General features: G+C 36.3%; 2 protein-coding genes across 2 annotated transcripts in view; both read left to right on the top strand.

The window, feature by feature from the left end:
- Positions 1–3,141, top strand: part of GARIN2 (golgi associated RAB2 interactor family member 2) — a 42,579-nt gene extending 39,438 nt beyond the window's left edge. The window contains exon 5 of the mRNA XM_050897075.1: positions 2,889–3,141. Within this exon, the coding sequence (XP_050753032.1) occupies positions 2,889–3,141 (253 nt within the window). The remainder of the gene's footprint in view (positions 1–2,888) is intronic.
- PALS1 (protein associated with LIN7 1, MAGUK p55 family member) overlaps positions 1–15,502 on the top strand; it is a 60,495-nt gene that overhangs the window by 20,693 nt on the left and 24,300 nt on the right. The window contains exons 2-3 of the mRNA XM_050897894.1: positions 2,889–2,976; positions 9,839–10,352. Coding sequence (XP_050753851.1) covers positions 9,986–10,352 — 367 coding nt within the window. The 5' untranslated portion in view covers positions 2,889–2,976; positions 9,839–9,985. The remainder of the gene's footprint in view (positions 1–2,888; positions 2,977–9,838; positions 10,353–15,502) is intronic.

Raw genomic sequence — 15,502 nt, 5'->3', positions numbered from 1 at the left:
TTATGCCTATGAAGTAAAAATCCTGCGGAAGGAAACTTCTAAAATTTATGCAGCAGTTTTTTAGGGATTTGTTCAGTGAAACAGTCACCACAATCTCAGATGAATTTAGGAATGAAAAACATGTGACATCAGAGACCTAAGTATCTAAAATAGTTTGTGGTTCCCCCTCCCCACAAATAACAGGAGAGGAGCTCAAATGGAATGTGGTTGTTCTGAGTTTGTGGTGCATAAGTGACCGTGAGTTCTGTGAAGTGCTGAGATCATCAATCGTACAGTTTTGTGTTTTATGTTCTATATTTCAGAATTCCAATCTTCAGAAGTCTCAACTCATTTTTGTGGTCAGAAAAAAAAGTGTCAGAAGATCCTTATCTCCCCCCCCCCCCCCCCCCCCCCCCCCCCCCCGAGTAGTATAGTGATGGAGCTAATCAAGATAAATCAGTAAGGACAATAATTAAAAAAAAAAACAAAACAAAACAAACTTTGCTGTCACCCATTCAGATAATATTGCAAAAAAGAGTTTAACAGAGAGTCCAAGGAGGAACGCCACATAAAAGAGGCTAGCACATGTATCTTTGTTACATAATGTCATGAGACTGATGTTTGAACTTGCAAAGCCTATAGCTCAATCACGTAAAGTTGAAAAACAGTCTTGGTCCCTATATCTAGTCTCTTTGAAGACTGTTGAATTAGCTAACGTTTCACCATTTCTGGATGACAGCCTGCGAGGAATGTCTGTCTTCCCCTTTTCTTTAGATGATGTTTCTAAATGTGTTTATTGGATTCACCAGGTATTGGAATATTAAGACATAAGTAAGGAATAAATTTCTCTTTCCCCAGAGTATTGTAAATGTGCCTTAAAAATAACTTGCTGTGGAGGACTAAACTAATGCCAGTTTGTATGAATTTAAATGTCAGATGAGGTGTATATTATGGAACATCATATCTTCAATTTGGTTTGGGATTAGTTAGTATAGTTTTGGTTCAATCACCTCTCTGAAGTGAAAGTGTCATTTACGGATTAGTACTCATGAACATTTACTATTAATACTATGTTTTACATAGTGAAGCAGTGGCAAGCATTGACGTTAAAAATAACATGCTAAAAAGTACAGGGATTAAAATGAGACCAGGATGCAAGAGCCCAAGCCAAAAAGGATACAATTTGAAGGGGGTGGGGGAATCCTGTTAGAGAACTAAAATAGCAGCAGTATTTTTAATTTCACAGAGAATATGACCACTGTTTAATACAAGGACAGGCATGTTTACTTTTAAGACAATGAAATCTGAAGTCTTAACTGTCTGTGAATAGGTGATAAGAAATGACTGTCTCATTATCATGCTTCTGGCTGTCCTGTGAGATCTGTTAACATCCCCTGGAATTCTAGGAATTTCTTTACTCTTCATTCTTTGTGCTTGAAGGTTTCTAAACGTTTGGAATAACTGCTAAATTAAGATAATTCTTTTTTTCTTTCACTGTTCTGTCATCTTTTCATTGCAGCCCGTAGACGTCCATGTTATCCACGCATATCTATGTATAAAATAAATGTTTCTTGTTGAGCAGGGATTGTTGGTTCTAAAGACTTGATTAGAGCTGGGTATTCAAATGTATGCATAGTTGTAGCCTATTAATCTAAGCCACAGTGGGATGCTAGGGTAGTAAATCTGTGTGCTGGTTTGGGGTAATGTGGGTGTCAGACCATTTAATGAGCTAATGTTGGTTGTTTCTGTGAGCTACTTTTTGAAACTGAGCATGTTTCTTTTTTTCAGGTTTTCATTAATTGGTGTAGAGACTGCCCTCTGCTGTGCTCTTCACCTAAAGTAGAATTTAGGTCTTGTCAGCACTAGGAGTTGCTCATAAGTGTTCAAAAGGTGTTAAACTATGTTGGAGCTTTATTGATGATACAGATGGCAAAATATAAACAAAAGTTAAATGCTATATTACTGAATTTAAAAACGCGCTTAAATGACCTTGGCTAAAGTCTTGAATTTTTCTATCTAAAAGTGATTTTTAGCAATAAGCTTCTTGAAGCCTACTCTGATTTGCTTCTATTGTCGTTCCCTCTCCCCAATACATCTGTATTCACCCCAGCTGAAACTTTATTCTCCCTCATGTCTATTTTTCATTTGGTCTAAAAAATAGAAATTAAACAGTGCTGATGTGTAAGTGGTAGTATATATTTAAAACAAAGGGAATTGTGGCGTATAAGAAAGATGTTTATCCTTCATGTTTTCAACAATTGTTTTTAATCTCGGTCAACTTTGGAAGCATTTTAATTATTTGTGTAACTGAGAAAAAAGCATTTATACTGCAATGGAAAGTCAGATTTGTTAAGACTAAAGAAAGCTTCTTGGGCAGTGGTTCTGCTTGACCTATGCTATCACTTTTAAGTGATTAAAGGAGTTCGGTATTGAGATACTAATCAAGGAAGATTGCTGCTAATAGAGCATGCAACATATGTTTTTCACAGAGAGATTGGTAAGAATTTAAATAAGATTTAAGTGTTCTTCCCTCTTCATATGACTGCTGTGTTACTTCTTTTATAAAAAAATCAGCCTGTTCAATTTCTTAAAGCTTAGATCATGCTTATTCTAAGGGGCATTAATTTCTTTAGACCTAAAAGAGCTAAAATATATTATCAGAAGTAATCTACTGTGGTGTATTGTACATATCTCTTCAACTGATTTCACTCACCTGAATCATTGAGGCTGTGTGTTTTCTAATGATTGCTGTAAACAGAACAGTTGCAGTGCTGTACTTCAGAGGTGTTATTGGCATCACTACTGCTGCTTATTGAGAGGTTTTAGCTATCTGCAGACCAAGCTCAATAGAACTCACAGAAAGTGGTTTTTTGCCTCTGCATTTGAGTAATTGTCTCGATTTCTAACAGGGTTGGAAGGCGGGCTGCCACGGTGTCAGAATCTGGGGAGCCGCAGCAGAGCAACCGGAGGAGCGGCGTCGCATGGCTGGCCCGTGAGGTAAGTCCCGCAGCTCCTCGCCCGAGCGCAGCGGTGGCTGGCGAAGCTGCGGCCATGGGAACCAGCGGTGCTCTGGTCCGGCGGGGGAATGCCGAGTCCTGCAAATGGGGGGCTGCAGCTGCTGCCCGGGGAGCCCTGGCACCAGAGGAGCCAGAGGGGGAGTAAACATCGCCTCCCTGGGCCAGATGAGCAACCGGCTGTTGTTCTGGACATGTGGCCATGAAGAAGAGTGCTTTGATTAGTGGTAACAATTGCAAATCTCGCATTTCTGCATTTAATTTTGAGGCAGCAAGAATTGTTTATCCAAACGCCATTGTCTGTTGCACTGGGTAATGAAATTAAACATGGCCTCTTTTAGAAATATATCTAGTAGTCTGACATGACTAGAAGCTACATCAGTGATTGAAACAAGAATAGTGTGTTGTATCACACTGAATATTTATATAAAACAATCTTTGGATGTACCTTAGAAATTTATGCTTCTGCAGTGAAACAGGTTAAAATCCACTCTCTTGTTTGTCGTGTGCAAATACACAATGAAATTATGGTATATACTCTGTGTGTGTCGTAATTTCATGTAGTTTGTGCACAGAAATTGCAAAGGTATCTTGCATATATTTTACTGCAAAGGTGCAGTTGCTGAAGAGAGGTCCAAGTGATGTGGCTGTTAATTGACATGATGTACTCTCTTATTGGTCTGTGTTTTTCATGGAAAACGCTTTGTTCATATCTGTTCTGTAGGTAGTAGCCCTGTGTCTTTTGAAGTGGATAGTGTAGACTGGCCAGTTCTTGAGCTGTGACTTTTTTGATTGTTGCCACTGCATCAACAGATAAACAAGCCTAATAAAATTAAATGCATCTTAAATAGACCACAGTTCTTAAATGTAATACCAATGAGATTCAAAAATGTGCTTACAATTTCCCATGTTCGCATGTCGAGCAATTTGTTTATACAATTTATAAAACTGGAATCTAACCTTAGCATCTGAATTTTCAGTTTCATCAGTTTCTCTGTGCTTTGATGTTGCAAGTTAACATTGTTATTGCCTTTGTACAAATGTAACTTAGAAACCACTAACAATGAAAATTACTTTCCTTTTGAGGGTTTAGCCCTTTTTGCTTTTGATCCACATATCTTGCACATTTAAGTGAGCATGGAATGTTAAAACCTCTTGGCATGTCTGAAAGCCCTTTGAAATACACATGTTGAACTGAGTTACTGTGCTTGACAGGTTTTGTAATGAACTCTGGTCTCAAATTATTAGAAATAAGAGTCAGCTGGATATTAAGAGTTTTCTTCCAACACCAGGACTATGCTAGAGCATCTAATTAGAGGAAATCATGTAAAATATTGTAGACTAAAAAACCCAAACAAACCATACCAGAAGTCACAGTCTTGAACGTGTTGCAAAGCTAGTGTAAAGAGAATTCTTTTTTTCTATTACGGAATTTTTTAAATTAAGAAAAACAGTATCAAGTTGTCATAGCTTTTGTAACTTTTACTTGCTTTTGAAAAACGTCAGGCTGCTCCAGTCTGTACCAGCCATTTCAGGTACTGTTAAGCTCCATAGGAGATATCTGTGAATTTTCTAACATAAACTCCAATCTTTAACTCTCATCAAGCAGTAGTTAATTTTATGCTGTGCAACATGATTTATGTTGTGTTTTCCTTTATGTAATTGGCTTCCAAGTCTCTCAGTCTTGCAGGTTCACTGAAACGCTGTTGAAGAAACAAATGATGCTTGGGAGATGATGCAGGGAAAGCTGGGAATTTTTTTTTTTCCTACACTGAGCTTCCATTTGTGGAATTACTAAAGTGTTTTACTTTGTTTTGGAATTTTTATGACTTAGGTTTTGCTTGCTTACAAATCTGAAGTACTGAGTAAACATACCAGAAGACCCACCATTATGTGAGCCATTAATAATACATGGTAGAGATCTCTAGCATAATTTTATGCTTATATTTTATTAGTAATTCAGATATCAGGAAGCATCTTGCATGTGACTTTAACTTTTAATTCACTTCAGCAACCCAGAATTCCTCTTCCAGTTGTTTTAAATGAATATTTTAATATACCCTGTCCATCATAGTATATGGCTTTCAGCTGATGATAAATCCTTTGCACTGTGCCTGATGTTAAATCTTGTGTTTATAATATAATCACAGATGTAAGTTGGGCTTTTATACTCTCAACTGTGCCAAAACTAATGAAATTCAGTTGGAGGTGAGTGCTGAACTCCCTTGCAGTCATTCAGAATTTGCAGCTTTAATGAATTTTAAAAAGGGAACTATCAAGTCTAATCATACTACTAGCATTGAAAGAATTTTAAACACCACCAAAATGTAACACAAAACCTCAGCCTCCAGAAAATGTCATTTTTGCTCTTTGGAAGTTGCTGAAGCAAAACAAATTTAATTTTACTGTACAGAATTTAGTTGTTAAAGCAGTTAGAATTGCTATGCACACCAGCCACGGTCCCCAGGAAGCAAGTGAAAACTTAAACCACCTTACAGCACTTCTGTTTCTGTCCCTGTCAGTATATATTTTATACTAGCATCTGTCTTGCACACCAAGATGATGGCATTTATGTATGTTTTTATCTTTGACAGAGCTTTTGGGGTCTGTGCTTTTAGTGTATTGAGGGTGGTTAAAGAGATGATAGAAGCCTGACATTGTTAGGGTCAGTGTGAAGAATGATGTGTGGCTTGTAAAATACGGTATTTTTGAGAACAGTAAGTATAGTTAGCAAGACAGTAGTTGTGTTTTTTCTTTAATTTTGCTGTCTTGAACTTGCACCAGAAATATGGTTTGTTTGCTGTTCATAATTACTTCACATTGAAATTCTTGTGTGATGCCTGATGGTGATCAGAGTGACTGAAATGCTCTTTCTCAATAGCTGTACTTATGTTAGCAGTTTATACAAATGCTCCTCTGTAGGGCAATAATTTGAATAGTAAAAGTAATCTGTGAAGAAGAGACTTTCACATGTGCTCTCCAGGACCATATTGGTAAGACTTGTGATATGAAGTTGGACAGAAAACAGTCATAAATCTGCTTTATTTGGAAAGATCTACATGTCTTGTGAAAATGCTAAGGTTCCCCTGTTAGATACCAGCAGTTCAGTGGAAGGCAGTCAAAGCCACAATTTAACCCTATTAAACTTTGAGCGACCAAACTCTGTGTAACACAGAGAGACTTGTACATATCTAAAGAGTATAAAAACTGCTAATACCAAGTTCTAAAGTGGAAAAGAATTCTGTTAATTCCAAATATTGTTCTATATATTATACATATGATGTAGTAAAAATCAGTATTATTGAGTATGTCTGTAAATTTTCCTCCTTAGTATAAGAATTAATATAAAATAATAAGCTCTTCTTGGGCAGAGAAGCTGGTTTATTGGATGATCCACAACTTGCAGAGAACAGACTTGGTATAACAACCTTCCCTTATTGTTGTTATCTTGGGATTTTTAAAATTGCAAAAGAAAGCTTCAGAAAGAAAAGCCAAGAAAACTGTTTCTGAAATTATTCATCGTAAGACTTTTGATGCTATGCTTATTGGTTAGAATAAAGTTTTCTGTTCCTGGTGCCTGCCTCAAGCTGAATCTTATTTTTAACCTCAGCTATACCACACCTTAATTTGAGGACCGAGTTAACATTTTATCAGTGTCATATTTTACATTTTAAATTCGTTAGGACCATTGTAGAGGGGGACTTCAGAGCTGACCTGAATTTTTTCCTTATGTGCTTATTTCTTTTGTTGCAATTGGGCAGTAGCATTTTTCCAAAACTGTTGGAGATGAGGATTTGTGATGTCTGAAGCAGACTTGAGACGACAGAAAGAACAGTGGGCTTAGGTTTGGAAGGGGTCACCTGTTATCAGAAGTTCTTTGATTAAAGGAAGTTGTTCCAGCATTCCAGACTTGCAGCATGCCTGTGCTTTTATGGATTATCAACTGGTTGGATCTGGGGGGTCGGGTTTTTTTGGAATTGGTTTGATATTTTGGTAACATCAAATTTTAGGCTGCTTGATAAGTGATATCTTGTATCATCTTTTGTATTACCTGGGTGTGATTACTTTGCCTGTACTGTTTATTGCTAGCTTCAGAGGCATCTAACTTTCTGGGATATCAAAAATACTTTCTATTTATAATTCTCCTAAAACTCTCTTAAATTTTGATGCCAGTTTTCTGAATATTGCTGTTAAAGTGTGATTGCAAGAGAACTCTAATTTTCTATAACTTTTGTTTCTTTCTTAACTGACTTAACTCAGATCTTAAATACTGAAAGTGAGCAGCTATTATCACAGGCCATTTAAATGTCTCAGTTACTCTGTTCCAAGAATTTATATGCCCTTTGCATCTTGCATGGAGCTTGTACTGAACATGTAAGCAATGTTACTAATGGTTGCTTGTTACTAATATTTACCTCAGACTATATTTTTGTTTGTCTGGTCTTCAGTGCTTATTACTAAACTAAAGAGATTTAGAAACTTCTCATTCTATATACAGATGCATGAGTTTTTGTTGTGCCTTTTTTCTGACTTAACCTCAAAAGCTACTCTTTCTCTTAGGTAGCTAGTACTTTTAAATTTGATGGAGGAAAAGTAGCTAATCCCACCTTAAATATTCTTGATCAGTTATTAAATGTTGGCCATCAACTTCATTTTCTGATGTGTAGATTCTTTATCTTCAGTGAGCGTGACATTATTTAGCTTACACATGATTGAGTGTATGATGGTATCTTTAAAGTTGCGTTTTACTTCTTGCATATCCTCAGATAGTGGTTTTGACTTCTTTAGTGCCGAGTAAATGGATATTAGTCATTCCCTCAAATTGTTTCAACACCTGTTAGTTGTACCGTATGGACTGAGGAATGTGAGTTTTCTTTCAGCTTGTCAAAGTTGAAAAAAGATGAATGTAACTTTCAAAAGGCTCAGTCTTCAGACAAGCTATGGCCAGTGCAATGGGGATGAAAGAGAATTTGAATTATCTTCCACCCACAGTTAAATTAGTACTCTTTGCAATTTTATTGTACCCAATGAGACTTCCTTTTTTGGGATTGGTATTTCTGTACAGTGAAATTGCCTTTACAAAAGGGAAATGTGGCTTTCTGAGGATCCTTTTGCTAAATTACCTGCTTTTTTCTGAATTTCAGAGACCAGTTTTTGATATGGTACTTTATATAACCCTGTCTGAATGCTGACTTTATTCTTTGAAAAGCTGTTCTTTTTAAGTTGGGCACTAACTGAAAATTTTATAGATGCCAAATAATTGTGTGGTACTTGCAGTGCTAGCCCCACTACTGTGCAGCTTTTGATGGGCTTTTTTTGTTGTCTGAATTTTTTCTGAATGTGGGAATGTTGAGCATTGAAATCATTTTTACATATCAGTGCAGTGCAATTAAGTATCTTTCAAAGGCAAAAAAGAATTTTTACTACCATAGAAATGCTTTAATATTTACTTCTTGGAAGATCTTAGTAATAACCGGTAGTAGTGGCTAGACAGGAAACAAGTAAAGAAAATTGTTCTGGTGTTGCTGTATGTAGCTGTATACTACTCCTTATGAAAATGAAAAGCTGTACTTATTTAGAATTGCAAGCTGGCAGAAACTTGTGTAGGAGTTTCTGTTGCTGCTCCTCCAAAACAGTACTATTGATATTTAATTTTCAACTTAATTACAACGTAAGCATCTTTCCCTTCCTCCTCCAAACACAAACATTTGGTTTAAGAAAGTTGGTTGGTTTGGGGTTTTTTTGTCTTGGTGCTTCCAGTGTGTAATAGAACTTTGAGATACTTTGTAGTATTTCCTTTCAGTAAATTAAAAAAAGGATAAAAAGGAACTTGAAAAATTAAGTATATTGGTAATACTGTACACAACTATTTATTAATTTTATGACCTTTTAATTGGACATATTGAGGATAACATATCATTGGCTTTGTGATACAGAAAGGCAATGTGGTGTAAAACACATTGTTATATGTATTATATTTAAGAGCTGAGTGGTTATATTTATCAGGACACTTAAGTTCTTTAGCCTGAATCATCAGGAATGAGAAACCAGATTAAGGTGTAAGGAGTATAGTGGAATGTCACTACTTGACTGTGGAAATTAATTATTGTTCTCTATCAAATCTATACCTCTGTATGCCCACACAAGGATTTTTACTCTTGTATTTAATCCTTTCTGCTTTAATGCATACCTATAGGAAGTATTAAGAGTAGCTGCTAACCAGAACTGTCCAATCCTTATCCTAGGACTCTATGTCTACTTGGAATTGTGTAAGTGCAGCTCCAGACTGCTTTAGATAGTATCTTTTGGAAGAATTCTGTGCCAGACCTGTCTTCTCTGAATCTGGGAAGCAATGTTTACATAAAAATGCCTAAATTTCTGAACAATAAATGCAAATATCTTGTGTTTAACTTATTAAACTTCTTGTGAACAAGTTGTTTATAACACGTTATTCATGTTTAGTGTTTGTAGGATCATAAGCATGGTTTGTGTTGGAATTTAAGAATGAAAGGATAGATTAAAACTGAGTGGGAATTTTCAGAAAACTGCTGTTTTGTAATTGTGTGTGTTAAGTGCAGAATCTCCACTGCTTTGACCAGGAAATGTAAGAGACTTTAGCATTAGTTTGAACAGTACTCCTTTTCTGACACTAGTAAACCTGAAGTTTACTAAAATGTGTGAAACAGATTCGTGAGGGTTCTGTAGTTCTTAGTAGGGGAAGAAGCGCAATGTAAATGTGGAGGAAAAGTTCCATTGTTCTGATGCCTGGGGACCTGGAAAACTGTCTTAGGTGTTTCCTTATTCATGCAGTTATTCACTAACTTCTTTTGAATATCTTTCATTAGATTTTCTTCCTGGATGCTTCTTCAACTGTCTTGTGATGGAAGGGAAACATTTTTGAAGTTATAATGGATTTTACACAACATCATAACGAAAACTGGCCTAATAGCAGCATTTCTGTTTGAAGAGAATAAGTATAATTACAAATAATCATGACAACTTCTCATATGAATGGACATATCACAGAAGATTCTGACAGTGAAGCAAAAAATGTGGACCTTGCATCTCCTGAGGAACCTCAGAAGCACAGAGAAATGGCTGTTGATTGCCCTGGGGATTTGGGCTCCAGGATGATGCCCATGCGGCGGAGCGCTCAACTTGAGCGAATCCGTCAGCAGCAGGAGGACATAAGGCGCAGACGGGAAGAAGAGGGAAAGAAGCAAGAACTGGACCTTACTGCTTCCATGAGGCTAAAGAAACTAGCACAAATTCCTCCTAAAACTGGAATAGATAATCCAATATTTGACACAGAAGAAGGAATTGTTTTGGAGAGTCCTCATTATACTGTGAAGACACTAGGTAGGTAAAATGCAATGAATGGGCTAATGGAGAAAATATTTAGTTGATATTAATGTTCTTTTAGGCCGTTGAAAACCTAATTTAGTTAATTCTTCTTATACAGATTTAAAGTCTTCTGGTCCTTTGGATTTGTGGTGGTTTGGGTTTTTTTTTATTTATTCAGTCAAGCATCAGGCTATGTGTCTCAGCAAGTGGCTTTTCAAAACCGATCCATTTGGGGAACAGTTAAATACCCTGCAGATAACTAATGAATTCAGTGGATGTCTCCATCCTCTTTAGGCTGGGGAAAACCATGCAAGTAACACCCAATTTTATTCTGTTTGAAGCACAGACCAGAATCAGCAATGAATAAACACTTACTGTCATTCGAAATCAAAACGCAAGAGTTTTTAATATTAAAAAGAGAAGCATGCTGGTGGTTTCTTATTCTGGCTGTCTTGCATTATCAGTTGTTATATAATTTACATTTTCTCTTAAAGTATTGACATTGATAGTGAAAATCTGCTTACCTTGGCACTTAGATGTTGATGAAAATGTTAGTAATTTTTGAAGAAATAGATTCTGAAGTTGTTAATTTCATAGCTGTCATTGCTTTAACTATGCTTGTCTAGAAAAGTTTCTAACCTTTCTTCCTCAAACATAAGTATCTATTTATCTAAAATGTGGTGTGTCGCTGGAGTGAAAAAGAGGCACTGGGAATCTGTAGGAGTCCAGTTCAGATTTCCAAATCTATACCTGTTCTGAGATCCAGACTGCTTTAAAAAATTTCCTTTTTTTTGGGCTGCACTAAAGATTCTTGCTATTCTTTCCTGTTCGCTGGTAGTTGAGAACACAGAGTGAAAAATTAGCTATCAAATTGCTAATTTTTTTTTGCTTCATCTTTAGTATTTGTGTGCCCAAGCAACATTTCTGCTAAAGACATGTCTATTCCATAACCTCTGGTAATCCTTATTGTACAAATCCCTCTTTAGGAAAATTTAAGTTGAAAGGGTCATCAGGACCTCCTGCTGAAAGCAGGGTCAGTTATGAACAAGGCAGGTGTACCTTGTTTTAGTGCAGGGCTTGTCAGCTTCTGTCCAAGAGATCTCTTTGTAAGAAGCAGATTCTGTACTTAACTTTATGAAGTGTTAGATATTTGATTGTGAAATTCTCTTCTTAGAGGGAGCACAAAGCAGAAGATGCAAAGATTGATGTCAAACAGTAGAAGTGACTTCTGTTGGGACTTGCTTAGCCACAGTGGCTAAAAGCTCTGAGGACTGACTACAGGAGGAATTGGAAATTGGAACTACCGAAGGGAGGAAAGAGAATGACTTGGAATTAGAAAGCTGAGGCTAGGTTTCATGCCAGAGATGGTGAGAACTTGGAGGGAGGGCTAGTTGGAAACCAATGGGCAAAGAAGTTAGGCATGGAAGTTGGTAGGAATGAGAAATGAGTAACGAGTATGAGTCTGACAAGCTTGAGAACCAGTAAGGAGCTGGCGTAGACTGAAGCTGTTTGAACAGGAGAGACAATGGTGGAGAAATTACTGTGATGATGAAAGGCTATTTTGAAAATCTCTCAGTGTAGGGATAAAACGGGTACAGGCTGTGGGGGAAGCTGAGAGATTGTCAGGGAAAGACAGTATTTGTGAAAAGCTGGAAGGAGGAAACCGGGTTTGGCTCAGCAAGAAGAGAAGGGGGGAATTGGTGTTAATGGAAGCTAGGGTTGTGTGAATCCTTGATGTAAGAAGAAAAACACCAAACACTGGAGACGAGAATCTAGAGGTGTATATGTGGAAAGAGGTAAATCAGGAAATAACAATATATGGTATAAGATGCATCTTGAAGGAAAACGGATTATTTTGTCCATGAGGACAAACTCCTCTTCACTTTTGTAATCAAAGTTTGGGTCTTGTCATTGTTCTGCTGTCAGCATATTTCTGTAAAAACACAGTAATAAATTGCATGATTTAACTAAAGCTATTCCCCTCAGCGTTTGGATACCATGAAAATCAGAAAACTAATGATGTCTGTCTCTACTCTGAATTGCAGTAAATAAGGCTTAAAAGTATGTGCATAGAGCAGAAGTATTGACTAGCTTGCTGAGTGAATATGGTCTGTTCTTTGAGCTAGAAAGGCAAGGAGCTTTAGGAGGTGCAATTAGACTGTCTGATATATCCACATATGCACCAGGGAGCTGACTTAGGGCTCCATAGGCATCTATTTCAATCAGAGAAGTCATGACATAATATTGACAGGCATACAAACATTGTACCGTTATTTCCTTGCCAGACAGAATTATAGTAACAATTTGGATCAGGTAGACTTAAGATTTAAGAAGAGAGGATTTATAGTTTAGCACTCCTGTTCAGAGTGGTGCTTTCGATTATACTCAACTGTGACGCTGAGCTGTTGCAAACTTTAAAAAAAATGTTCTAAATGAAATGCTGTGATCTCATAACATATATAGTCCATAAAGAATCTCTGTTCAGTCATTAGTGCTGTCAAAAACTGAGTCATAATTTTAAATTTAACAAGGTGCTTCTGCAGTAACTTGGCCTCTTCCAAAATTTTCCTCCACTTTTTCCAGTTTTTGGATTAATCATTCTAACATCTGACACTAATGCTGAATTTCAAAAGAAGAATTTTTTTTTTTATTCTGAAAGCTGTCTGTTCCTGATTAGTATCAGCGCTAGGGATGTGGCCTTATGAATATATGTACACATGCACACTTGAAACATAACACGGTTTCATAGAGAGGATTTGAGTCCATTATCGTTAATACTTCTGCTTTTTTATTGAATACCTGAATTGGAGAGGCCAGATTTTTTTTAAATTTACATATACAACTTTTTGGTCTCCAAGAAACTTGCTAGCCCATGACTTTGTCCAAAAAGTAACTGCTGGTATGTGAAATTTCTTGCAGTTTGTCTGTTTGGTTATACTGAATTTCTGATCTACACTGCTCCTGACTCTTTCCATCTTTTCACTTTTGCTGTCCAGGTGAGAGTGCTAAGTCACTTTCACAAATCTCTAAGCTTTGTTAGGAGAACCCCAAACAAACCTGGGCAGGTGCTAGTGAATTATAGAGTTCAACTACCCTTATTCAGTCTTTTTTAAAATATTGATTTTAGTTTTGTCTTTTTGTGGTTTTTTTGTCTGTTAATCCATAGAGCTTCTGCTAAATATATGTCTTTTAAATAAGAATATTGACCTGATTGTCTGTATTTTTAGTTTTGAAAATGTTTCATAAGTGCCAGTGTCTAATTTGGCAGATCTTTGCCAAGTCTTTAATCTTTTCATCTTAAAAAAACAAAAGCAGACTAGATCAAACAAATTGGATTTTGTTTATAAAAATAAAACAGGACACTTAATCAAAACAATTTTAAAGGGCATGTTTGTTATCAAAACAGTATATGATTTAGACAGCTGTCTTAATGGAAATAACTTTCTGTGCAGCTAGAACATGTGTATATAAGTACTTAACTGGCTTTTTCACAGCAGAGTACTTCTATAAAATGCAGAAATTTTTTTGTTTGCTACAGTTCATTGAGTTAATTTAGTTAATTTAGTTGAATGAGTAACTGACATTTCATGTAAGTAAACCTTTTGTGGCTATAGTGAATTTTTTTTTTTTAGGGGAAAAGCTGCCTATATTTTTGTTTTTATGCCTTGGGCAAAACTTATGTATAAATATTTTATAAATATTAATAAACTTTCAGAAATAGTTTTGGATAAAACAATATTTTTCTTAGCCCTGTGATTCAAATGATATATGGAGCATTAGAGTGCTAGTACCAGCACACAGAGTACTCTAGAGATCTATAAAAAAGCTTGGGAATTAAGATACTGGTGCTGACATATGATAAAGCCAATTGTATCTTCTTAAGTTTGCTTTTCATAACTTTTTGTTTAAGGTGATAAACAGCAACTATTTTCTTTTCTTCTTTTTCTAATCTAACATCTTAAGCTGTGACCATGGGTCCTCCCCTGCAGTTGCATACTTTTGCCCCGGCTGTCTTTTGATTAATGTGTATATCACACAGTGCTCAGTCACATTCCAGCCATTTCATAACCTAATGGAAAAAAGGCTGCAACACTTCTTGTAAAAGAAGACTTTAAAAAAAAGTAGTTGCTTGCTAATTGATCTGCGATTAAAAAATGGACTTGTTCTGCAAAAGAACCCTGACTTTCTTCTGTGAGTAAATGCAGATGTTAGTCTTTTACTGAACTCTTTTCCTCAAGAGAACCCTTTCAATAGAAAATGTCTAGAGATGGAATCTTTTGTTACCTGGCATTTATTTCTTTAAAAAAAGACCAAAACTAAACAAAAGAAACCTGCACCGAAATCTAGTCTGTGATTTAGAATTCAGAAACAGGAACCTAGAGAGAGTTAGGCATGCGTAAAGCCAGATTTGTATGTGGGTTTATGTGTATGTTTTTTTTATTAAACAAGTGACTAGGAAATGGATTGCTAGCTTTTGGGGAATATTTCATTTCACTCCTTTCAAGCATTATTTCTCTTCTAGAATCGTGATGAATGGGGGTATTTGTTTGCTGTTTCATGGTGGAGGGAAATCATTTGGTATAGGGCTTTTGCATCCAGCACAGATGAAGATTCAGTGTAGAAGGGAATTATTACAGGGAGGAGAGTACTGTGGTAGTTTGTAAGAAAGGGTGACACAGAAGGAACTAGCAAAGTGCTGAAGAGAGCATATGTAGAGGCATCTAGGAACAGGATGTCTTTATTATAAGTACAGAATAAGATGTCTATGTATTTGTATCTTATATGGTATATGTATTAGAATTGTGTGTGTACATATGTGTGTATGTATTTGAATTCTCAGATATATAAGGGGAGATAGACAATTCAGAAATAATGGAATAAAATAATTATGCATAGGAAGAGTTAGAACTGAGGTTCTTCTCTAATGCCTCACTGTTTTTTTGAATCTGGTAACAGTAACAAATAGCAGAATTTTGGATTGGTGTGTTTTTTAACTGAGCAGGTATCAGTAGGAACTTTACAATAACTGACTGGTTTACGCTACTTTTTTTTTTTTTTTTTTTAGTGCTTGCAAATAGTGCACCTCCTCAGACTTGGGAGAATCAGTTGCTGAGCTGCTTTGGTAGTCTGCATACTCCACTAGATAAGAATTTTGCCAGCTGACA

This window comes from Gymnogyps californianus, chromosome 5 (assembly GCF_018139145.2).
Source record: "Gymnogyps californianus isolate 813 chromosome 5, ASM1813914v2, whole genome shotgun sequence".
Taxonomy (NCBI): domain Eukaryota; kingdom Metazoa; phylum Chordata; class Aves; order Accipitriformes; family Cathartidae; genus Gymnogyps; species Gymnogyps californianus.
The sequence above is the reverse complement of the archived record's forward strand: the minus strand, read 5'-3'. Positions and strand labels throughout refer to the sequence as shown.